The sequence below is a fragment of the Papio anubis genome, chromosome 1 (assembly GCF_008728515.1).
Source record: "Papio anubis isolate 15944 chromosome 1, Panubis1.0, whole genome shotgun sequence".
Taxonomy (NCBI): Eukaryota; Metazoa; Chordata; class Mammalia; order Primates; family Cercopithecidae; genus Papio; species Papio anubis.
Window position 1 is genome coordinate 30357243 of NC_044976.1, and position 25526 is coordinate 30382768.

The window sequence follows — 25526 nt, forward strand, 5'->3', positions numbered from 1 at the left end:
GAAGTAGTAGGTAATTCAGGCTGTAGAGTCTGTAATAACTTTCCATGCCTGTGTCATAGGATTCTAATTTGTTCAGGCCCAACAATAGCCAGGAGATGACATTAAAAGGTGTTGATGTTATTGAGGGTCAGTGGATGAGGGAGAAAAAATTTTCAAAAATTAAAATTTAAAAAAAATTTAAAAAATTTAAAAAATCTATCGATAGATAGATAGATAGATAGATAGATAGATAGATAGATAGATAGATAGATAAATTGATTGATTTTATTTTTTATTTTTTGAGACGGAGTCTTGCTCTGTCGCCCAGGCTGGAGTGCGGCGGCTCTATCTCAGCTCACTGCAAGCTCCGCCTCCTGGGTTTACGCCATTCTCCTGCCTCAGCCTCCCGAGTAGCTGGTACTACAGGCACCCGCCACCACGCCTGGCTAATTTTTTTTATTTTTAATAGAGACGGGGTTTCACCGTGTTAGGATGATCTTGATCTCCTGACCTCGTGATCCACCTGCCTCGGCCTCCCAAAGTGCTGTGAGCCACTGCGCCTGGTCAAAAAAAAATTTTTTTTAAAGGTGTTGACTTTAGACCACAAAAAGAGTTTGAGAGAGCAAGCAGAAGCTGTCAAGAAAGACTTCCTAGGGGAGGTAGAAGTTGAACAGGATCTTAGATGACTTACGTGGGAAGCAGCAGTCCTATCAGGAGGAATACCACAAGCAGAGGCAGATGAGGTGGCAAAGTCCACATCCAACCCCAGAAAGTCTTCCACCCCACCCATGTCTGCATGGGGCCCCAAGAGCCTGTCCCCTTCACTGGCCCACCCAGAACCCCTATCCAGGAGGAAGGTTTCTGGAGCACACCTTTTAGCCATGCCCACCCCCTTCCGGTTGCAGTTCTTTTTCAGCAAACCCCTGCGGATCCTTAACATCCTCCTGCTGCTGGAGGGCGCTGTCATTGTCTACCAGCTGTACTCCCTAATGTCCTCTGAAAAGTGGCACCAGACCATCTCGCTGGCCCTCATCCTCTTCAGCAACTACTATGCCTTCTTCAAGCTGCTCCGGGACCGCTTGGTATTGGGCAAGGCCTACTCATACTCTGCTAGCCCCCAGAGAGACCTGGACCACCGTTTCTCCTGAGCTCTGGGGTGACCTCAGGGACAGCGTCCAGGCTTCAGCCAGGGGCTCCCTGGCAAGGGGCTGTTGGGTAGGAGCGGGAGGGGGGAAAAAAAAAGACAAAAAAATCCACCAGAGCTTTGTATTTTTGTTACGTACTGTTTCTTTGATAATTGATGTGATAAGGAAAAAAGTCCTATTTTTATACTCCCAACAAGCCTGTGTCCTGTGGTTCTTTCCCTTCGGGTGTGTGAGACGTATTGCAGAGGTGTTAGATTCTGGTTTAGAAAGTCCCCACATGTGGCTTCTGAAGCCTCTGTGGGTACTGCCTTCTTCAGGAGAGAGGAGATGAGGAGGCACTGGAGGCCATGGTAGCAGTGATAGCTACTGCGAACTGAATGCTCACTGTGTACCAGATGCTGCTCTGTGTGTATTTCAGGCCTTGCCTTAATTTAACTTTTATGACAACCCTGGGAATAAAGTACTGTCACTCCAGTGGATGAAGAACTGGAGCTCAGGGAGTTATAGTGACTTGCCCATAGTCACACAGCTAGGAAGTGGTAAAGCTGGACATAAAACCTCTGAAAGGCCTGGCACAGTGGCTCAAGCCTGTAATCCCAGCACTTCGGGAGGCTGAGGTGGGTGGATCACTGGAAATCAGGAGTCTGAGACCAGCCTGGCCAAGACGGTAAAACCACGTCTCTACTAAAAATACAAAAATTAGCCCGGCGCAGCCGGGCGCGGTGGCTCACGCCTGTAATCCTAGCACTTTGGGAGGCCAAGGCAGGCGGATCATGAGATCAGGAGATCAAGACCACGGTGAAACCCCATCTCTACTAAAAAATACAAAAAGATTAGCCGGGCGCGGTGGCGGGCGCCTATAGTCCCAGCTACTCAGGAGGCTGAGGCAGGAGAATGGTGTGAACCCGGGAGGCAGAGCTTGCAGTGAGTCAAGATCATGCCACTGCACTCCAGCCTGGGCGACAGAGTGAGACTCAGTCTCAAAAAAAAAAAAAAAAAAAGCCAGGCGTAGTGGCGCATGTCTGTAGTCCCAGCTACTTGGAAGGCTGAGGCACGAGAATCGCTGGAACCTGGAGGCAGAGGTTGCAGTGAACTGAGATCGCACCATTGCACTCCAGCCTGGGTGACAGAGCAAGACTCCGTCTTAAAAAAGAATAAAAATAAGACCGGGCACCATGGCTCACACCTGTAATCCGAGCACTTTGGGAGGCTGAGGCAGGTGGATCACCTGAGGTCAGCAGTTTGAGACCAGCCTGACCAACATGGAGAAACCCTGTCTCTACTAAAAATACAAAATTAGCCGGGCATGGTGGGTGGTGCATGCCTATAATCCCAGCTACTCAGGAGGCTGAGGCAGAAGAATTGCTTAAACTCTGGAGGCAGAGGTTGCAGTGAGCCAAGATCGTGCCACTGCAATCATGCAGTGCCAAGATAGAGCCAAGATCCAGCCTGGGCAACAAGAGCGAAACTCCATCTCAAAAATAAAAAACCTCTGAAAGATGACACTACTATCCTGGCAGAAGGTGATGTCTTGATTCTCTCAGCGTGTAGTCACTGAGACCCTCCTTACTGGGTATTATGCTAGATGGTGAGGATGCCAAGACACGAACAAGCAAGTAATACTACACTGGGATGAGCCCAACAGTTACAAGGTACAGCAGAGCAGAGGGGAGAGAATGTTTAATTTTCTCTGGGCTTCTTGGAGGAGGGGATAGTCTGAATTGTATTAGCCACTTCCTAGGTGGACAAGAGAGGAAAAGGGTGTTTCAGTTAGAGAAGCAGGCAAATGTAATAGTGCACATGCAGTAGCACACAGATTGGAGCATCCTGGTGTGTTTCGGGGAAGGTAAACAAAATGCAGATCTTAGAGCAGGAAGAGTTAAAAAAAAAAAAAAAAAAAGTGGAGTGGGAAAGGTCAACAGAGGCTGATCAGGGAGGACCAGTAGTCCTAGGCTAGCAAAGGTGTATGAGCGGGGTCACATGCTAGAGTAGAAACAGCTGCTTGTAAGGTCACTGCCTCCTATGGGCATAGGATAGAGGGTTTAGGCTGAAAGGAGAGGACACATGGACACTCAGCCATTCTCATCTATTCAGCCCATGTTCCCTGAGCCCTTCTTGGCCATAAGGTATGCAGACAAGCTCACAGTGGTATATGAGAGACACACACCTCAACAAATATTTTTGGTGCCTCTATTGAGGTGGACACTGTGCTGAACACTGGAATGGTTACAAAGATAAGGAAGATACTGTCCCTTCCAAAGACAACAAGGAGAAATGGACACACATTATGAGCCAATTTGGGTGTGAAATGCTAAGGAAAACTAGTGTCCATTTCTTCCTGTAGTAGCAGAGAGGACAGGTACCCTATCTGGAAAGACAGGCTTCCCCAAAGAGCTGATAGCTGAGTTGGGTCTTGAAAGTGAGTAGTTCTCAGAGTCGGGCGCGGTGGCTCACACCTGTAATCCCAGCACTTTGGGAGGCTGAGGTGGGTGGATCACCTGAGGTCAGGAGTTCAACACCAGTCTGGTCAACATGGCAAAACCCCGTCTCTACTAAAAACACAAAAATTGGCCGGGCGCGGTGGCTCAAGCCTGTAATCCCAGCACTTTGGGAGGCCGAGACGGGCGGATCACGAAGTCAGGAGATCGAGACCATCCTGGCTAACCCGGTGAAACCCGTCTCTAAAATGCTAAAAACAGCAGGCGAGGTGGCGGTAGCCTGTAGTCCCAGCTACTCGGGGAGGCTGAGCCGGAGAATGAATTAAACCAAAGGGGCAGAGCTTGCAGTAGGCTGGGATAAGCCACTGCACTCAACCTGAGAAGCGACAAGCGAGAGACTCAGATATAAAAAAAAATAAAATAAAAAATAAAAAAAATAGGCAGGCGGTGGCTCAAACCTGTAATCTAGCACTTTGGGAGAGCCGAGGCCAGGAGGCTGGGATCGAGGAATGGGAGATGAGACATCCTGGGCTGCGTTGAGCCCAGTCTCTACTAAAAAAAAATACCAAGACAGCCCGAGCGTTGTGATCTGTGCTCTCAGGTAGGGCTTAAGAGAATGGTAGGGGAGCCGGGAGGTGGGAGAAGCACAGTGAGCGAGATCAAGCCTAGCCTCCAGCCTGGGTGACAGGGCAGGCTCATTCTTCAAAAAAAAAATAGCCAAAAATAAAAAAATAAAACACAAAAATTAGGCTAGGCGTAGTGGCTCAAGCATGTCCCAGCACTTTGGGAGCTGGTGAGATTGGATCCACGAGGTCAGGGAGTTGAAGACAGCAGCCCAACACAGTGAGAGCCATCTACTAAAATGCAAAATCATCTGGGCGCTGGTGGCAGGCACCTGTAATCCCAGCTACTCGGGAGACTGAGGCAGGAGGAATGGCTTGAACCCGGGAGGCAGAGGTTATGAGTGAGCCCGGTGTGCCGCCCCCGCCAGCCTGGGCAGAGCTGGAGCTCCATTAAGGCTAGCAGCTGTAAAAAGTGGCGGTGCATTTGGTGCATGCTGTGATTCCAGCTAGTCCAGGAGGAGGTTAAGGCAGGAGGAGTCAGCGATTGGGAAGTGAGTTACAGTGAGCAGGTCCATGCCATTGTACTCCAGCCTGGACAACAAGAGCAAAACTCTTGTCTCAAAAAAAAAAAAAAAAAAAAAAAGTGAGTAGTTCTCACGGCTAAGTGGGGAAGGGAGGGCACTGCATTCTAAGCAGAGGGAACAGCATATGCAAAGGCACATCAGAAGATAGGAGCGTATTTGAAGAAAAGTGGTTCTCCAAATATGGTTGGAGCCTGCGTTGCATGGTGGGGAGTAGCCCAAGTAGCAGGTAAGGACCAGTCTGTGTGCCAGATTAAAATGGGCATTACCTAAGGGCAGGCAGTAGGAAGTTGCTAAGCAGAAGAGTTACACTGTAAGGTTTCTGCTTTTTTTTCTTTTTTTTTTTTTTTGAGACGGAGTCTCGCTCTGTCGCCCAGGCTGGAGTGCAGTGGCCGGATCTCAGCTCACTGCAAGCTCCACCTCCCAGGTTTACAACATTCTCCCGCCTCAGCCTCCTGAGTAGCTGGGACTACAGGCACCCGCCACCTCACCCGGCTAGTTTTTTGTATTTTTTTAGTAGAGACGGGGTTTCACCATGTTAGCCAGGCTGGTCTCGGTCTCCTGACCTCGTGATCCGCCCGTCTCAGCCTCCCAAAGTGCTGGGATTACAGGCTTGAGCCACCGCGCCCGGCCTTTTTTTTTTTTTTTTTTTTTAATGAGACAGCATTTCTCCATGTTGCCAAGGCTGGTCTTCAACTCCTGGGCTCAAGCAATTCTCCCACCTCAGCCTTCCCAGTAGCTGAGATTACAGGTCTCTGCTTTTCAGGAGATAGTGGGTGGGAGCCGGAGAGTCTGGAGGCAGGAGGCCAGAGAGGAGGCAGGCAATATAGAACAGGGCAAAGTGATGAGGTCTCACTGTAAGCAGGGGCAGTAGGAAGGGAAATATAGTGTGCCCCTTCCTGAACTTCATCCTAGAGTTTTCCTTTTGATTTCTTTCCCGCAAGAAAATGGGCCAGGCACACAACTAAAGTTGGCAATTTGTTGTGACAGGCCCTCATTCTGCGTCCAGAAGATAGATCCCTCTATGTCTTGAAGATACAGCCTGGCTCTGTGTGTCGAGGTGGGGGACAGGAGGGCTGGCATGTCATAGAAAAAGAAAGGCCTGATATGTACTAGCCATATGTCCCGTGATTCAAAAGGCATATGAACAATAAGAGCCTCAATTTCCTCATCTCTAAAAGGGGAGATCATATCCCTTGCTCTGTGTAACTCAATTTTCTGTTCATTCCTTTGTTTATTCATTCAACAGTTATTTATGGAGCACACACAATGTGCCAGATTCTGTGCTAGATGCTGGAGATACGGTGGTAAACAATACAGAACCCACCCCTGCCCTCAAGGAGCTTGCTGTGAGGATAAATAAAATAATGATTATGAAATCACTCTGTCAACTATACTGCATAAGTCTCATTGTTTTTGTTTTCTTTTCTTCTTTTTTTTTTTTTAAGAGACAGGGGTCTTGCTATGTTGCCCAGGCTGGTCTCGAACTCCTGGGCTGAAGCAATCTGCCCGCCTCAGCCTCCTAAAATGCTGGGATTGCAGGAATGAGCCACCACGTCCAGCCTATTTATTTCTTTCTTTCTCTCTCTCTCTCTTTGTTTTTGTTTTTGTTTTGTTTTGTTTTTTCAGAGACAGAGTCTCACTCTATCACCCAACCTGGAGTATAGTGGCACAGTCATGGCAGTGCAGCCTTGACCTCCTGGGCTCAAGTGATCCTCTCGCCTCAGTCTTCCGAGTACAAGTGCGCATTACCATCCCCCTCTAATTTTTTTCTTTTAATTTATTTTTTGTGGAGATGGGGTCTCACTGTGTTGCCCAGTCTGGTCTTGAGCTCCTAGCCTCAAGTGATCCTTTGACCTCAGCCTCCCAAAATGTTAGGATTACAGACAAGCATGAACCGCCACACCTAGCCCTATTTTTCTATTTCTCATCTCCCAATAAGATTGCAACCTCAACTAGGGCTACCTGTGTAGGCCTAATCAGAAAACCTGAGTTTAGTCTTACCTCTTCATTTCCTTTTCTCCATAGCCTCATTGAGCAAGGCACTTCCCCTCTCTAGATGATTCGTTATTCATATTCAGCCCAGGGTCTATGACTGTTGTTTTTGTTTTTAGAGACGGAGTTTTGCTCTTGTTGCCCAGGCTGTAATGCAGTGGCGCAATCTCGGTTCACTGCAACCTCTGCCTCCCGGGTTAAAGCAATTCTCCTGCCTCAGCCTCCCGAGTAGCTGGGATTACAGGCACGCACCACCATGCCCGGCTAAGTTTTGTATTTTTAATAGAGACCATGTTGGGCAGGCTGGTCTCGAACTCCTGACCTCAGGTGATCCGCCCGCTTCAGCCTCCCAAAATGCTGGGATTACAGGTGTGAGCCACAGCGCCCAGCCGTTTGGTTTTAACTATGAAATGAAGGGATAAACTGGCCGGGCGCGGTGGCTCAAGCCTGTAATCCCAGCACTTTGTGGGGTGGGGTGGGGTGGGGTGGGGTGGGGGGGCGGGATCACCTGAGGTCGGGAGTTCGAGACCAGCCTGGCCAACATGGTGAAACCCCCATCTCTAGTAAAAATACAAAAATTAGCCAGGCGTGGTGGCAGGCACCTGTAATCCCAGCTACTCAGGGGCCGAGGCAGGAGAATCGCTTGAACCCGGGAGGCAGAGTTTGCAGTGAGCCGAGATCGCGCCATCGCACTCCAGCCTGGGGGACAAGAGCGAGACTTCGTGTCAAAAAAAAAGGGTGGGGGGATAAGCTTCCGGGAGGAAAAAGTTCAGGGGAAAGAAATTTCACGATTAAAAAAAAAAGAAATAGTAGCAGAAACAACTGGGAACTCCTAGACACACTTAACTTTCGTAGGTATCCCTCCCAGTCTCCTCCCAGCCACTCCTTTCGTATTTCATTTCCACTCCCCACCTTTAGTGGCTGCGGTCTCTTTAAGTGCGCACTTTCGGTGTAATGATAGGCGGTTGGGCCAATAACGCGTTTCGTTCTGGAGTTAAGTGGTTTGTCCCTTTCGAGCTGCCGTCCTTCAGGTCTGCCATATTGTCTACTGAAAGCTGCCGCTGAAGCTGCCGTCGCTGCCGCCGCCGCCGCCAAGTGAGCGAGCGGAGCCGCGATGGGTGAGTGAGGAAACCAGGCAGTAGGGTTCTTGGGCTCAGGGAGTGTCGGGGCCTGGGATTTGGCGAGAGCCTGTCTCCGGTCTGCGGAAGATGTCTGCATCCCCTCTAGCTAGGTCTGAGTGGAAAAGTCAGGCCGGGAGTGCTCCTCCTGCCAGTTTTGGGCCGAGCTAGGGCCCGCGCTAGGAGCAGTCTTTTGATGCTGGTTCCGGGGACACCTTGGCACGCCTGGAGCCCCCCACATGGTGGCCTCGGACAGGAGCCCACGTGTTCCTGGGAGATAGAAAGGGGCCTACTCTCTGCCCTGCGCCCAGACTGGGGCTGGGGGACGGGCTCCCGGCGGCAGGCCTGGGCGGCGCTAAGGTAGCTTTCTCCTGGCTTGTGTTTGGCCGACGCGCGTCTTGACTGGATTCAGTGGCTCCCCTGAACTCAGGGAAGTCCTACCTACGTAGCGGGGTGGTGTCCTCTGGTGAGGGGACGCCAGGCGATCCAGCACCAGGCCGGTAAGCATGGGCAGCCAGGCCGAGGGCAGCTTGCACCGCTGAAGGCCGGGAGAACGGAATCAAGGCGGAAATAGTGTGGTTCGGTTGGGCTCATAGTGGCATCCCTTGTGATGGTAGAACACCAAAGGCCAAGTCCTCTTGGCCATCTTTAGGTTGGGGACTTTAGGTTCTGGGCTGGCCCTGGTAAGGAGAAAAGGAGCGACCTGTTGATCTTTCTGAGGGCACTTCGGCTGGCAAGGCCTCTGTTCAGACAGAATACCATGGCGAAGTCTTTGGATTTAGAGACAACCAACAGTGGTAATTCCTCTACAGCAGTAAAAACTGAAATTTGCTAAGCTCTTTTTACGTGCGGGCATTGTTCTGATTGCTTTACATGTCTTGTTTTGCTTAATTTGTACAACCTAAGGAAATAGATGCTACCATTGTTGCTATTTTACAGATGTGGAAGCTGAGCTTTAGAGAGGTAAAGTAACTTAGCCAAGGTCATATACAGTGGCTAAGCCAGGGTGAACACTCCCAAACCTAGTTTGTAACTGCTGTTTGTTGTTGTTGATAGAGTCTTGCTCTGTCGCCCAGGCTGGAGTGCAGTGGCGCAATCTCGGCTCACTGCAACCTCCTGCCTCCCGGGTTCAAGCGATTCTCCTGCCTCAACCTCCCGAGTAGCTGGGATTACAGGCACCCACCACCACGCCCGGCTAATTTTTGTGTTTTTTTTGGTAGAGACAGAGTTTCGCCGTGTTGGCCAGGCTGGTCTCGAACCCCTGACCTCAAGTGATCGGTCCGCCTCGGCCTGCCAAAGTGCTGGGATTACAGGTGTGAGCCACTGCGCCCGCGCCCGGCCTTTTTTTTTTTTTTTTTTTTTTTTTTTTTTTTTAAATGACCTGGCCCTCTAGTGGTTGGACTGGGAGAAAGGGGGAAAAAACTTTTAACCCTAGGCAAAGTTGTAAATGTCTTTGGGGTTTTTGTTTTGTTTTGTTTTTGTTTGTTTTTTGTTTTTGCATGTGGGCCCACTTTGAAATCTTTTTATTTATTTATTGTTTTTTTTTTGAGACGGAGTCTCGCTCTGTCACCCAGGCATTGGCTTGATCTGGGCTCTCTGCAACCTCCACCTTCCCGGGTTCATGCCATTCTCCTGCCTCAGCCTCCCGAGTAGCTGGGACTACAGGTGCCTGCCACCACGCCTGGCTAATTTTTTTGTATTTTTAGTAGAGACGGGGTTTCACCGTGTTAGCCAGGATGGTCTTGATCTCCTGACCTCGTGATCCGCCCGCCTCGGCCTTCCAAAGCACTGAGATTACAAGCGTGAGCCACATGCCCGGCCACTTTGAAATCTTTTTTTTTTTTTTCTGAGAAGGAATTTCACTCTTGTCTCCCATGCTGGAGTGCAGTGGCCCGATCTTGGCTCACTGCAACCTCTGCCTCCCGAGTAGCTGAGATTACAGGTGCCCGCCAGCACGCCCAGTTAATTTTTGTGTTTTTAGTAGAGACAGGGTTTCACCATGTTGGCCAAGCTGGTCTCGAACTCTTGACCTCAGGTGATCCGCCCATGTCGGCCTCCCAAAATGCTGGGATTACAGGCATGAACTACCGCGCCTGGCCTGGAATTGAATTTTTTAAGATCCGTGATTCTAAGGAAGCGGAAATTATTCACTTGAGCTTCAAGGCAATGACTTTAGAATCAGATCTGGTATTGGAAGTCACTTAAATGTCAGACACAACAACACACATGGAAAGCATCTAGCACAGTCCACAATAATGTTGTTTTTCTTCTTTTTGTGAGCCTTCCTTTTCTCACCTCTAGAAAGAAGGGGTGGGGCTGTGTTATCAACGTATTTGGGGACTAAATAAGATAACAGCATTTGGGCTGGGCGAGGTGGCTCACGCCTATAATCCCACAGGCGGGTGGATCACCTGAAGTCAGGAGTAGGAGACTAACCTGACCAATATGGTGAAACCCTGTCTCTACTAAAAATACTAAAATTAGCCAGGCATGGTGTCGTGCTCCTATAGTCCTAGTTACTTGGGAGGCTGAGACGGGAGAATTCCTTGAACCCGGGAGGCATAGGTTGCAGTGAGTCCGGTGTAGGTTGCTGGACTCCCTCTCAAAAACAAATAAACAACAGATAACAGTGTTTGGAGCCTAGTAAGGGCTCTATGAATATCAGAACAGATTCCTTTTTTTTTTGAGGTGGAGTCTCGCTCTATTGCCCAGGCTGGAGTGCAGTGGCCGGACCTCAGCTCACTGCAAGCTCCGCCTCCCAGGTTTACGCCATTCTCCTGCCTCAGCCTCCCGAGTAGCTGGGACTACAGGCGCCCGCCACCATGCCTAGCTAGTTTTTTTTTTTTTTTGTATTTTTTTTAGTAGAGACGGGGGTTTCACCGTGTTAGCCAGGATGGTCTCGATCTCCTGACCTTGTGATCTGCCCGTCTCGGCCTCCCAAAGTGCTGGGATTACAGGCTTGAGCCACCGCACCCGGCTGAGAACAGATTCTTTTCCACTTTCAATAATGTCCCTTTCCCTTAAGCACTCTGGTTTCCAGGTTTCTCTATTGAGTAATAAGACTGATAGGCCTTTCTTAGTAGCTGGATCTTCATTTGTCAGTGAAAAAAATTTAGGGGGTTTTATGTTATAAACTTTATGTTATAAACTTTGTATTGGTCTTCAGTTTCAGAAACACTGTTGCCTCAAAGGGAAGGAACTATTGTTTAATAAGCTCAGTGAAATAAGTAGAGATTTACTCAGTTTTTTGGGGTTTTTTTTGTTTGTTTTTTTTTGAGACGGAGTCTCGCTCTGTCGCCCAGGCTGGAGTGCAGTGGCCGGATCTCAGCTCACTGCAAGCTCCGCCTCCCGGGTTTACGCCATTCTCCTGCCTCAGCCTCTCGAGTAGCTGGGACTACAGGCGCCGCCACCTCGCCCGGCTAGTTTTTTGTATTTTTTAGTAGAGACGGGGTTTCACCCTGTTAGCCAGGATGGTCTCGATCTCCTGACCTCGTGATCCACCTGTCTCGGCCTCCCAAAGTGCTGGGATTACAGGCTTGAGCCACCGTGCCCGGCCTACTCAGTTTTATAGATTGGGAAGCTGCCTCAGAGAAGATAACACAGCCAGTAAGCCACAAAGCCAGAAGTAAGATTCTTACCCATTTTGCAGCACATAAATCTATAAGAAGACTTAAGGAGTTAAGAAATAAAGTTAGTCCTATTCTGGTACAGTTCAACATGAAAGTCTTCAGTGAAGCAACAAAACCTGACCAAGGTCTTGAAGGGGATTTTTAGCCTAGAGTCAGGTAACTTCCCCTTTCCAGCTCCATCTCAGGTATCTGTCTCTCATCGTAGCTTGTCTTTATGAATGTCAGCTTTTTGTTTTATCTATACCCCATGTAGATCAAACTAATGCATTCATTTAATCCTAACATCTAATCTAAGGTATCTTGGGTTATCTCCATTTACAATTATAAACTGAGGCTTTGAGAAGATTAGGTGACTAGTCCAAGGCTGGTAATCTGGATCCTTTGGGCACTGGAGACTCTTAACAGCCTGCCTTCACATGCCCACAAATACGGAACCTGCTGTGTTTCACTGCCTCTTACGTGTACTCTCCACTAGCTCAGTCGTATATCCTACACTATTTCTGCTGTGCCAAACGTCATTACCCTTAACAGACTTTTGTAGTGATTTCCCTGCCACTAGGTGCCCTGTAGGGGTGATATTCGTAGCTCTGGAGATGGCTTTACTGTGACTCTCTCTAGCAGAGACTACAACCTCATGAGTCTTGCAGACATTATTTGTCTTATCACCATTACTACTACTTTGCTAACTGGGAATTTGGCCACCCTTCCTTACCCCAGGGGGTGGGTATTGATATAAACTCTAAACCGATCATTGTAACTCTAGCTCCCTAGACAGTGATTGATTTAGGCATGGGCATATGATACAGTTCTCACTAATTAGATGGAAAGGGAAGCCTGGGGAACTTCTGGAGAAGCCTTCCTTATTTAAAAGAGACTTGCCAGCTTTTATTTAATTTTTTTTTGACAGTTTGTATTTTAACCCAGATTGCACCAAAATGTGAGAGCCACAAAAAAAGACAGATGGTAATCCTAGCACTTTGGGAGGCCGAGGCGGGCGGATCACAAGGTCAGGAGATCAAGACCATCCTGGCTAACATGGTGAAACCCTGTCTCCACTAAAAATACAAAAAAATTACCCGGGCATGGTGTTGGGTGCCTGTAGTCCCAGCTCCTCGGGAGGCTGAGGCAGGAGAATGGCGTGAGCCTGGGAGGGGGAGCTTACAGTGAGCTGAGATGGTGCCACTGCACTCCCTAAAAGACAGAGATGGGAAAGCTGTAATAAGAATACCCAACACTTGTATAGAACTTGCTATGTGCTAGGTACTCTTCTAAGTAGAGGCATACTTCAGAGCTAGTTCCAGACCCCTGCAGTAAAGCAAATATAATAAAGCAAGTCACACCAATTTTTCTATTTTCCAATGCATATAAAAGTTATGTTTATACTATACTGTAGTCTCTTAAGTGTACAATAATATGTATAGTGAAAGTACCTCTTTTATTTATTTATTTATTTATTTATTTTTATTTTTATTTTTTTTTGAGACAGAGGCTCGTCCTGTCACCCAGGCTAGAGTGCAGTGGCATGATCTCAGCTTACTGCAACCTCCAATTCCTGGGTTCAAACGATTCTCCTGCCTCATCCTCCTGAGTAGCTGGGATTACAGGCGCCCACCACCACACCCAGCTAATTTTTGTGTTTTTAGTAGAGATGGGGTTTTACCATGTTGGCCAGGCTGGTCTCAAACTCCTGACCTCGTGATATGCCTGCCTCAGCCTCCCAAAGTGCTGGGATTAAAGGCATGAGCCACAGTGCCTGGCCAAAAGTACGTATCTTAATTTAGAAATACTTATTGTGAAAAATTGCTATTCGGTGAGTTGTAATCTTTGCTGGTGGAGGGTCCTGATATTGATGGCTGCTGACTGATCAGGGTGGTAATTGTCTGGGGTGGCTGTGGCAATTTCTTAAAATAAGACAACCTATGAAATTTTCTGCATCAATTGATTCTTCCTTTCACGACAGATTTCTCTGTAACGTGATGTTGTTTAATAACATTTTTCTCCACAGTAGACCTTTCAAAATTTCAAACCCTGCCACTACTTTATTAACTAAGTTTATGTAATGTTCTAAGTCTTCTGGTCTTGGTGGCTCATGCCTATAATCCCAGCACTTTGAGAGGATGAGGTGGGAGGATTGCTTGAGCTCAAGAGTTTCAGACCAGCCTGGGCAACATAGTGAGACCCCATCTCTACAAAACATTTAAAAAATTAGCTGGGTGTGGTGGTGCATGACTGTAGTCCCAGCTACTCAGGAAGCTGAAGTGGGAGAATCACTTGAACCTGGGAGGTTGAGGTTTCAGTGAGCCATGATTGTGCCATTGCACACCAGCCTGGGTAACAGAGCAAGACCTTGTCTCAAGAAAACCCCCAAAATCCTTTGTCATCATTTCATGTATGAATATATGTATGTATATATGTTTATTTTTTAATTTATTAAGACAGGGTCTCACTCTGTCACGCAGGCTGGAATGCAGTGGTGCAATCAACAGCACACTACAGCCTTGAATTCCCAGGCTCGAGCAATCCTCCTACCTCAGCCTCCTGAGTAGTTGGGACTATAGGCATGCACCACCATGCCCGGCTAATTTTTAAAGTTGTTTTTAAAGAGTGTTGCCTAGGCTGGTCTTGAACTGGGCTCAAGTGATCTTCCCGCCTTGGCCTCCCAAAGTGTTGGGATTACAGGTGTGAGCCACCTTGCCTAGCCTTGCCCAACAGGGTTAACGGCATTTTCACAAGGAGTAGATTCCATCTCAAGGAACCACTTTTGTTTGCCCCTCTTTAAGAATAGCTGCTCATCCATTCAAGTTTGATCGTGAGATTGCAGCAATTCAGTCACATTTTCAGTTATCTCATTATCACATTTTCACTTCTAGTTATCTTGCTGTTTCCACCCCATCTGCAGTGACTTGCTCCATTGAAGTCTTGAACCTCTTAAAGTCATCCATGAGAGTTGGTATCAACTTCTTCCAAACTCTTATTTATGATGATATTTTGACCTCTCATGGATCGTAAATGTTTTTATAAGACCTGAAAGCGGAAATCACTCCTTAATTCATACAGAATGGATGGATTCTGTATGGCTACAGAATGGATGTTGTGTTAACAGGCGGGAAAACAACATTAGGCCTGGCACGATGGCTCACACCTATAATCTCAGCACTTCGGGAGGCCAAGGTGGGCAGAACACTTGAGGTCAGGAATCCGAGACCAGCTTGGCCAACATGGTGAAACCTTGTCTCTAGTAAAAATATAAAAAAATTAGCTGGGCATGATGATGTGTGTCTGTAATCCCAGCAACTCTGGAGGCTGAGGCAGGAGAATCACCTAAACTTGAGAGGCAGAGGTTGCAGTGAGCTGAGATCATGCCACTGTACTTTAGCCTGGGCACAAACTGAGACTTCGTCTCAAAAAAAGAAAAGAAAACAACATTAATCCCATTGTATATCTCCATCAGAGCTCTTGGATGAACAGGTGCATGGTCATTGAACAGTAATATTTTGAAACCTTTTCTGAGTAATAGGGTTCAACTATGGGCTTAAAATATTCAGTAAATCGGCTGGGCGTGGTGGCTTGTGCCTGTAATCCCAGCACTTTGGGAGGCCAAGGTGGGCAGATCACCTGAGGTCAGGAGTTCAAGACCAGCCCACCAAACATGGCGAAACCCTGTCTCTACTAAAAATACAAAAAATTAGCCTGGTGTGGTGGCGGACACCTATAATCCCAGCTACTCGGGAGGCTGAGGCAAGAGAATCACTTGAACCTGGGAGGTGGAAGTTGCAGTGAGCTAAAATCGTGCTGCTGCACTCCAGCCTGGGCAACAAGAGCAAAACTCTTGTCTCAAAAAAAAAAAAAAAAATATATATATATATATTCAGTAAATCAAGCTGTAAACAGATGTGCTGTCATCCAGGCTTTATTGTTCCACTTATAAAGCATAAACACAGTGAATTCAGCATACATTTTAAGCTTCTGAGATTTTCAGAATGGTAATTGAGCGTTAGCTTCAACTTAAAGGCCCCAGCTACGTTAGCCCATAACAAGAGAGTCAGCCTGTCATTTGAAGCTTTGAAGCCAGGCATTGACTTCTCTCTAGCTATGAAAGTCCCAGATGACGTCTTCTTCCAGTGGAAAGCAGTTTCTTCTACATTGAAAACCTGTTGGCTAGTGTAGCCACCTTCATCAGTGATCTTAGCTAGATCTTCTGGATAACTTGCTGTAGCTTCTACGTCAGCACATGCTGCTTCACCTTGCACTTTTTTTGAGACAGTGTCTCACTCTGTCACCCAGACTGGAGTGCAGTGGCACCATCTCGCCTCACTGAAACCTCTGTTTCCCGGGTTGAAGCAATTCTCATGCCTCAGTCTCCTGAGTAGCTGGGATTATAGGCATGCACTACCATGCCCAGAAAATTTTTGTATTTTTAGTAGAGACAGGGTTTCACTAGATTGGCCAGGCTGGTCTTGAACTCCTGACCTCAAGTGATCTGCCCACCTTGGCCTCCCAAACTGCTGGGATTATAGGCATGAGCCACTGCGCCTGGCCTTACTTTTTTTTTTTTTTTGAGACGGAGTCTGTCTCTGTCGCCCAGGGTGGAGTGCAGTGGTGCAACCTCGGCTCACTACAAACTCCGCCGCCTGGGTTCACGCCATTCTCCTGCCTTAGCCTCCCGAGTAACTGGGACCACAGGTGCCCGCCACCACGCCCATCTAATTTTTTTTTTTTTTTTTTGGCATTTTCAGTAGAGATGGGGTTTCACCGTGTTAGCCAGTATGGTCTCAATCTCCTGACCTTGTGATCCGCCCATCTCGGCCTTGCAAAGTGCTGGGATTACAGGCGTGAGCCACCATGCCCAGCCTTTTTTTTTTTTTTTTTTTTAAGATAGGGTTTTTCTCTGTCACCCAGGCTGGGGTGCAGTGGCAAAATAGCACACTGTAACCTCTAATTCCTGGGTTCAAGGGTTCCCCCCAGGTCAGCCTTCTAAGTAGCTGGGAACTACAGGTGTGTACCACACTCAGCCAATTTTTAATTTTTGTGAGACAGTGTCTCACCATGTTGCCCAGGCTGGTCTGCAAGTCCTATCCTTAAGTGATCCTTCTTCCTCAGCCTCTGAAGCCACTGGAATTATAAGCATGAGTTACTGAGTTTGACCTCCACATTGATGGCTTCTTTCCTTAAACCCTTTTTTTTGAGATGGAGTCTCACTGTTGCCCAAGCTGGAGTGCAGTGCCACAATCTCAGCTCACTGCAACTTCTGCCTCCCAGGTTCAAGCGATTCTCCTGCCTTAGCCTCCCAAGTAGCCAAAATTACAGGTGCCTGCCACCACATCTGGCTAATTTTTGTATTTTTAGTAGAGAGAGGGTTTTACCATGTTGGCAGGTTGGTCTCAAACTCTTGACCTCAGGTGATCCACCCCCCTCAGCCTCCCAAAGTGCTGGGATTATAGGCATAAGCCATGGCGCCCAGCTCCTTAAACCTTATGAACCAGTATCGTTAGAGCCTAGCTCTGGATTAGGCTTTGGTTTAAGGGAATATTGTGGCTGATTTGATCTTTTGTCGAAACCACTAAAACTTTCTCCATATTGGCAATAAGGCTGTTTTTGAGACGGAGTTTCGCTCTATTGCCCAGGCTGGAATGCAGTGGCCCTATCTTGGCTCACTGTAAGCTCTGCCTCCCGGGTTCATGCCATTCTCCTCCCTCAGCCTCCTGAGTAGCACCCAGCCGGTTTTTTTTTTTTTTTTTTTTTTTTTAAACATTTGTGTGTTCACTGGACTAGTACTTTTCATTTCCTTCAAGATCTTTTCCTGGTCGGGTACAGTGTCTCACACCTGTAATCCCAACACTTTGGGAGGCTGAGGCAGGCAGATCACCTGAGGTCGGGAGTTCAAGACCAGCGTGACCAACATGGAGAAATCCTGTCTCTACTAAAAATACAAAATTAGCTGGATGTGGTGGTGCATGCCTGTAATTCTAGCTACTTGGGAGGCTGAGGCAGGAGAATATCTTGAACCCAGGAGGTGGAGGTTGCAGTGAGCTGAGATCACACCATTGTACTCCAGCCTTGGAAACTCCTTCTCAAAAAAAAGAAAAAAAAAAAAAGAACTTTCCCTTTGCATTCACAGCTTTGCTAACTGGTGCAAGAGGCGTAGCTTTCAGCATATCTTGGCTTTTCGACATCCCTTCCTCACTCAGGTTAATCATTTCTAGCTTTTGACTTAATGTGGAGACATGCAACTGCCCCTTTCACTTGAACAGATGGAGGCCATTGTAGGGTTATTAATTAGTCTCATTTCAATATTGTTGTATCTCAGGGAATAGGGAGAGAGAGAGACTGGAATGGCTGGTTGGTGGAGCAGTCAGAACATACACAATATTTATCAATTAAGTTCTCCATCTTATATGACCATGGCTCATGGCACCCCAAAACGGTTGCAATACTAGCATCAAATATCACTGATCACAGATCACCATAACAGATAAAACAATAAGCAAAAGTTTGAAATATTACAAGAATTACCAAAATGTGGCACAGACACAAAGTGAACACATGCTGCTGGAAAAATGGCACCAATAGACTTGCTTAACATAGGATTGCCACAAACCTTCAATTTGTTTTTTTAAAAAAACACACATTGGCCGGGTATGGTGGCTCACGCCTGTAATCCCAACACTTTGGGAGGCTAAGGCAGGCGAAACTCTTAAGCTCAGCAGTTTGAGACCAGCCTGGGTAACATAGTGAGACCCTGTCTCAAAAAACTAACAAGCAAACAAACAAACTACACACCATTTTACTGTGAATCACAATAAAATGAGGTATGCCTGTACTTTATATGTTCATTTAATTCTCAGATTCTCGTGTTTTAGTTGAGAGAACCAAAGGATGGAGAGGTTTCAGTAACTTGGGCAAATTCATAGCTAATACATGGAAGAGACACTTACGCAGTATGATTCTAATCAAAATACGGGCTGTTTGTACATAAGCATTCCTGAAGTAACTAAAGCAATCTCTTCCCCATGCCACCCATCCTTTCCTATGAAAATCTCACCTGTTTTTATTTTCTTTTTCTTTTTCTTTTTTTTTTTTAATTTGAGATGTAGTTTCACTGTTGTTGCCCATGCTGGAGTGCAGTGGTGCGATCTCTGCTCACCACAATCTCCACCTCCTGATTCAAATGATTCTCCTGCCTCAGCCTCCTGAGTAACTGGGATTACAGGCATGCACCACCACGCCTGGCTAATTTTTTGTATTTTTAGTAGAGACGGGGTTTCACCATGTTGGTCAGGCTGGTCTTGAACTCCCAACCTCAGGTGATCCGCCCGCCTCGGCCTCCCAAAGTGCTGGGATTATGAACGTGAGCCACCGTGCCTGGCCATCTCACCTGTTTTTCTTTTTTTTTTTTTTTTTTTTTTTGAGACGGAGTCTCGCTCTGTCACCCAGGCTGGAGTGCAGTGGCCGGATCTCAGCTCACTGCAACCTCCGCCTCCCGGGTTCACGCCATTCTCCTGCCTCAGCCTCCCGAGTAGCTGGGACTACAGGCGCCTGCGACCTCGCCCGGCTAAGTTTTTGTATTTTTAGTAGAGACGAGGTTTCACTGTGTTAGCCAGGATGGTCTCGATCTCCTGACCTCGTGATCCGCCCGTCTCGGCCTCCCAAAGTGCTGGGATTACAGGCTTGAGCCACCGCGCCCGGCCTCACATCCTTTTTTTTCTATTACAGTTATTTCATTCCATGTTATTAGTTTTTCAACCAGTTACTTACTCTACATAGCCTCATTTTCTCATCTTTAAAGTAGGTGCAGTAGCGCACACTTGTATTCCTAGCACTTTGGGAGGCTCAGGAAGGAGGATCGGTTGAGGCAGGGAGTTCCAGACTAGTCTGGGCAACATGGTAAAACACCCATCTCTACAAAAAAAATAGTTGAGCGTGGTGGGATGTGCCTGTAGTCCCAGCTACATAGGAGGCTGAGGCAGAAGGATTGTTTGAGCCTAGGAATTTGAGGTTGCAGTGAGCTATATGATCTCACCATTGTACTATAGCCGAGGTGACAGAGCAAGACCTTGTCTTTAAAAAATAAAAATGAAATAAAATAGAGATAATAGGATTGTTACAGGAATTAAATGAGGTAATGCCTGTAAAGCATTTTAGTTTGGTGCTTAGCACATAGTAAGTACTCAATAAGTGATAATTAATAGCTGTTAGTAGGCTGGGCGCGGTGGCTCAAGCCTGTAATCCCAGCACTTTGGGAGGCGGAGACGGGCGGATCACGAGGTCAGGAGATCGAGACCATCCTGACTAACACGGTGAAACCCCGTCTCTACTAAAAAATACAAAAAACTAGTCGGGCGAGGTGGCGGGCGCCTGTAGTCCCGGCTACTCGGGAGGCTGAGGCAGGAGAATGGCAGGAACCCGGGAGGCGGAGCTTGCAGTGAGCCGAGATCGCGCCACTGCACTCCAGCCTGGGGGACAGAGCAAGACTCTGTCTCAAAAAAAAAAAAAAAAAAATAGCTGTTAGTCACTTAGTAGACAAAGTACTTCCTAAGTGTCAAGCCTATATATTTTTTTTTTCTTTTTTTTTTTTAAGACAGTCTCACTTTGTCACCCTAGCTGGAGTGCAATGGCCTATCTCAGCTCACTGCAACCTCCACCTTCTGGGTTCAAGCTATTCTCCTGCCTCAGCCTACTGAGTAGCTGGGATTACAGGCATCCACCACCATGCCCGGCTAGTTTTTGTATTTTTAGTAGAGATGGGGTTTCACCATGACCAGGCTGGTCTCAAACTCCTGACCTCAGGTTATCTGCCTGCCTCGGCCTCCCAAAGTGCTGGAATTATAGGCATGAGCCACCATACCTAGCCAGGCCCTATATTAAATATAAAGTTAAATTAACTAGTCTTTGTCTTTGAGGGGAGGACAGAAACATATTGTGAATACTTGTCAGAAACTCATACTTTTAGGACCAGGCAGACAGCAGTTAATTTCAGCAAATGATTAAGTGCCCACTATGTGCCAGGGACTTTTCTAGGCCCTGGAAATACAGTGATTGACAGAACAGACAAAACCTCTTTCTGTTGAAGTCCCAGATTTTATATTCTAGTGAATAATTTTATGAAATAAACCAAAGGGAGACTGGTAGATGAACGTGACAGCCGTATTTCCTGGCTACTGAGCTCCAGCCAACTGTTGTCATGGGGAAATATGGTTCTAGTGTTGTCGTATTGCATGATTTCCCATCCTTTCCACAATTCCTCTCCCTCTTGAAGCTGGAAATCTGGATTTTTTTTTTTTTTTTTTTTGAGACGGAGTCTCACGCTGTCGCCCAGGTTGGAGTGCAGTGGCGCGATCTCGGCTCACTGCAAGCTCCGCCTCCTGGGTTCACGCCATTCTCCTGCCTCAGCCTCCTGAGTAGCTGGGACTACAGGCGCCCGCCACCGCGCCCGGCTAATTTTTTGTATTTTTAGTAGAGACGGGGTTTCACTGTGGTCTCGATCTCCTGACCTTGTGATCCGCCCGCCTCGGCCTCCCAAAGTGCTGGGATTACAGGCGTGAGCCACCGCGCCCAGCTGGATTTTTTTTTTTTTTTTTTGAGACAGAGTCTTGCTCTGTTGCCCAGGCTAGAGTGCAGTGGCACGATCTCAGCTCATTGTAACCTCCGCCTCCCAGGTGCAAGCAATTCTCCTCCCTCAGCCTCCCGAGTAGCTAGGATTACAGGTGCTCGCCACTGTAATTTTAATAGGTTTCACCATATTGACCAGGCTGGTCTCAAACTCCTGACCTCGTGATCCACCTGCCTCAGCCTCCTGAAGTGCTGAGATTACAGGCGTGAGCTACCACGCTTGGCCTGGATTTATAAATAATACTTACTGCTTTGTAAAGGTTACAAGCCAACTTTCAAAATCTGAAAACATTAACAAAAGATATTTGAAGCCAAATATAGCCTGAGAATTGTCTGTCTTATTTGCAAATGTTACTTCAATCAATATACTGTGTATTTTATGAAATGTTACATAGTCTATGTGTTTTACAAAATTGTATGTATTTTTTAAATGTTAATTTTTTTTTTTTTTTTTTTTTTTAGACGGAGTCTTGGTCTGCCACACAGGCTGGAGTGCAGTGGTGCGATTTTTGGCTCACTGCAACCCCCGCCTCCTGGGTTCAAGTGATTCTCCTGCCTCAGCCTCCAGAGTAGCTGGGATTACAGGCTTGGGCCACCATGCCTGCCTAACTTTTTTTGTCTTTTTAGTAGAGACAGGATTTCACCATGTTGGCCAGGCTGGTCTCGAATTTCTGACCTCAGACAGTCCATCTGCCTCAGCCTCCCAAAGTGCTGAGATTATGGGCTTGAGCCACCGCACCCAGCCAATTAATTTTTTAAAAATTTATTTATTTTTTATTTATTTTTTTGAGATGGAGTATTGCTGTGTCACCCAGGCTGGAGTGCAGTGGCGTGATCTCAGCTCACTGCAACGTCCGCCGCCTGGGTTCAAGAGATTATCCTGCCTGAGCCTCGTGAGTAGCTGGAATTACAGGCGGCCACCACCACACTCAGTTAATTTTTTGTGTCTTTAATAAAGATGGGGTTTCTCCATGTTGGCCAGGCTGGTCTAGAACACCTGACATCAGGTGATCCTCCCTCCTTGGCCTCCCAAAGTGTTGGAGTGTTGGGATTACCACCACACCCAGACGGAGTTCCTTTTTTTTTTTTGTTTTTGAGACAGAGTCTTGCTCTGTCACCCAGGCTGGAGTGCAGTGATGCGATCTCAGCTTACTGCAACCTCCACCTCCTAGGTTCAAGCATTCAAGCTTTTCTCCTGCCTCAGCCTCCTGAATAGCTGAGATTACAGGCATGTGCCACTATGCCCAGCTAATTTTTGTATTTTTAGTAGAGATGGGGTTTCAGCATGTTGTCCAGGCTGGTCTGGAATTCCTGACCTCAAGTGATCTGCCTCCCTCGGCCTCCCAAAGTGATTACAGGCATAAGCTACTGCTCCTGGCCGTAACTAGGAGCTTGTTAAGTAATGTGGTAGTCCTGGCAGGAGACGATGGCAGCAGCTGAGGTGGTAATAGTAGGGAATAAGAGAGTTAGGAATTTGAATCATCAGGACTTGGTTATTGATTTCATCTGGTGGCTGAAGCCAAGGAAAAAAAATTAAGCATGACTCCTGTGCCTGTTGCCTTGAGAGCAGAATGGATAGTGATGCTGTTAATTGAGATGAATTTAAATTTGTGCATTTTAAGGATTCTCTGACCTCCAGGGAAGTTGTCCAAAAATCAATTGAATATAGAAGTCTGGAGCTCAAGAGTGTGAGGCCTGGGAATCGAGATAGAGGTTTGATCGCCTGTTTATCTCTGTACATGGCAACTAAAACTATGGAGTGATTCATAACACTCAGGAAAAATGTGATGAAAGCTGGGCTAAAAAGCTGGCCGAGGTAGATCAGCTGTGATGTGCAGAAAGGAAGGAAACATCAGTCAGAACTAAAAGAAGAAATCAAGGAGTGCTTGGTGTCTTAAAAGCCACGAGAAAGAGGCCAGGTGTGGTGTCTCATGCCTGTAATCCCAGCACTTAGGGAGGCCAAGATGGGTGGATCACCTGAGGTCAGGAGTTCGAGATCAGCCTGGCCAACATGGTGAAAACCCAGCTCTACTAAAAATACAAAACTTAGCCAGGCGTGGTGGTGCATGCCTGTAATCCCAGCAACTGAGGCAGGAGAATCACTTGAACCCGGGAGGCAGAGGTTGCTGTGAGCTGAGATCACACCACTGCCCTCCAGCCTGGGCAACACAGCAACGCTCTGTCTCAAAAAAAACAAAACAAAACAAAACAAAAAGCCAAGAGAGGCTGGGCACGGTGGCTCACACCTGTAGTCCCAGCACTTTGGGAGGCCGAGGTGGGGGGATCACCTGAGGTCAGGAGTTCAGGACCAGCCTGGCCAACATGGTGAAACCCCCATCTCTACTAAAAACACAAAAATTAGCCAGGCGTGGTAGCAGGCACCTGTAATCCCAGCTACTCAGGAGGCTGAGGCAACAGAATCGCTTGAACCCAGGAGGCAGAGGTTGTAGTGAGTCGAGATGGTACCATTGCACTATAGCCTGGGGGACAAGAGGGAGACTTTGTCTCAAAAAAAAAAAAAAAGGACAAACCAAAAACAAACAAACAAGCCAAGAGAAAGAGAGTATTTCAAAAATAAGGAAATAGTTGTCAGGATTGAGTGCTGCCAAGAGAACAAGCAGGAAAAAAAAAAAAAAAAAAGGACTGAAAATATCTATTGAATTTAGCGTCATGTGCTTGGTAAGTGGCCTTTACAAAGACAGTCTTGATGGCATGGAAGTGAATTGGAGTAAGCTAAGAAATGAGAGAGGACAGGACTGGCACAGTGGCTGATGCCTGTAATCCTAGCACTTTGGGAGGCTGAGGTGGGAGGATCACTTGAGGTCAGCAGTTTGAGACCAGCATGTGCAACTTAGCGAGACACTGTCTCATTTTTAAAGAAGAAAGAAAAGAGAAGAGATAAACTATTTTAAGAAGTGTGGGCCGGGCGCGGTGGCTCAAGCCTGTAATCCCAGCACTTTGGGAGGCCGAGACGGGTGGATCACGAGGTCCGGAGATCGAGACCATCCTGGCTAACACGGTGAAACCCCGTCTCTACTAAAAATACAAAAAACTAGCCGGGCGAGGTGGCGGGCGCCTGTAGTCCCAGCTACTCGGAGGCTGAGGCAGGAGAATGGCGTGAACCCGGGAGGCGGAGCTTGCAGTGAGCTGAGATCCGGCCACTGCACTCCAGCCAGGGGGACACAGCGAGACTCCGTCTCAAAAAAAAAAAAAAAAAAAAGAAGTGTGGGTGGGCTGGGCGCGGTGGCTCATGCCCGTAATCTCAGCACTTTGGGAGGCCGAGGCAGACAAATCACCTGAGGCCGGAAGTTCAAGACCAGCCTAACCAACACGGAGAAAACCCGTCTGTACTAAAAATACAAAAAATTAGCCGGGCGTGGTGGTGCATGCCTGTAATCCCAGCTACTCAGGAGGCTGAGGTAGGACAATTGCTTGAACCCAGGAGGCAGAGGTTGCCATGAGCCGAGACCATGCCATTGTACTCCAGCCTGGGCAGCAAGAGCGAAACTCAAAAAAGTTTGGGTGTAAGGAGGAAAAAGGCAGTTTGATGAGGCTCTTGTAACATCTAAGCAAGAGATTATGAAGACCTAAATTCGTTCAGTGGCAGTAGGAATGGAGAAAAAGAGACAGAGTCCAGAAATAATTAGGAAATAAAGCCAGCCATTCTTAGTGGTTGGATGTGGGGTGAGAGTTAAGGGAAACAGAACTGTCAAAGATAATTCCCATGTTTCTGGGTTGAAAAACTTTGAAAGTATTAGTACAGAACACTAATCCAGTGTTTCCCAGTGTTTCTCAAATTTTTTTTTTAATCACCTTCCTAAGGAGCCTTTTTAGAACTTTTTCCCCCTAATGTACCTGTCCTATGAAATATTAATACCAAGATAAACTATATCTTTTTATATACTTTGTGCTTTATACGTAAGAGTAAGTGTACAATTCAGTTTTTATTCAATGCATGATTAAGAAAGACTAAACAGAACGGGGCATGGTGGCTCATGCCTGTAATCCCAGTACTATGGGAGACTGAGGTGGGTGGATTGCTTGAGGTCAGGAGTTCGAGACCAGCCAGGACAACATGGTGAAACCCCATCTCTACTAAAAATACAAAAATGAGTTGGGTGTGGTGGCGTGCGCCAGTAGTCCCAACTACTCAGGAGGCTGAGGCAGGAGAATTGTTTGAACCTGGGAGTCGGAGGTTGCAGTGAGCCGAGGTTGAGGTTGTGCCACTGCACTCCAGCCTGGCGACAGAGCAAGACTCCGTCTCAAAAAAAAAAAAAAAAAAAAAATTACTAAACAAAATTTTTGGGTTAGGCTCAAACTCCTGAGCACTTTGAGAGGCTGAGGAGGATCGCTTGAGCCTAGGAGTTCGAAACCAGACTGAGCAACACGATCAAACCCCATGTCTGCAGAAAATACAGTAATTAGCCGTGTGTAGTGGCATGCACCTGCAGTCCCAACTACTTCTAAGG

General features: G+C 47.2%; 2 protein-coding genes across 9 annotated transcripts in view; both read left to right on the forward strand.

Annotated features, from left to right (window-relative positions):
- TMEM39B (transmembrane protein 39B) overlaps nucleotides 1-1320 on the forward strand; it is a 29110-nt gene extending 27790 nt beyond the window's left edge. For all 7 annotated transcript variants that reach the window (XM_009203756.4, XM_003891493.2, XM_017959211.2 and 4 more), the window contains one exon: nucleotides 885-1320. In XM_009203756.4, the coding sequence (XP_009202020.1) occupies nucleotides 885-1127 (243 nt within the window). In that variant the 3' untranslated portion in view covers nucleotides 1128-1320. The remainder of the gene's footprint in view (nucleotides 1-884) is intronic.
- A 6381-nt stretch (nucleotides 1321-7701) lies between these two features.
- KPNA6 (karyopherin subunit alpha 6) overlaps nucleotides 7702-25526 on the forward strand; it is a 66959-nt gene continuing 49134 nt past the window's right edge. The window contains exon 1 of one of the 2 annotated variants that reach the window (XM_003891498.4): nucleotides 7702-7819. In XM_003891498.4, the coding sequence (XP_003891547.1) occupies nucleotides 7816-7819 (4 nt within the window). In that variant the 5' untranslated portion in view covers nucleotides 7702-7815. Of the gene's footprint in view, nucleotides 7820-7843; nucleotides 8320-25526 lie in introns of those variants that run through there. The other variant, XM_009203809.4, reaches the window with a different exon arrangement.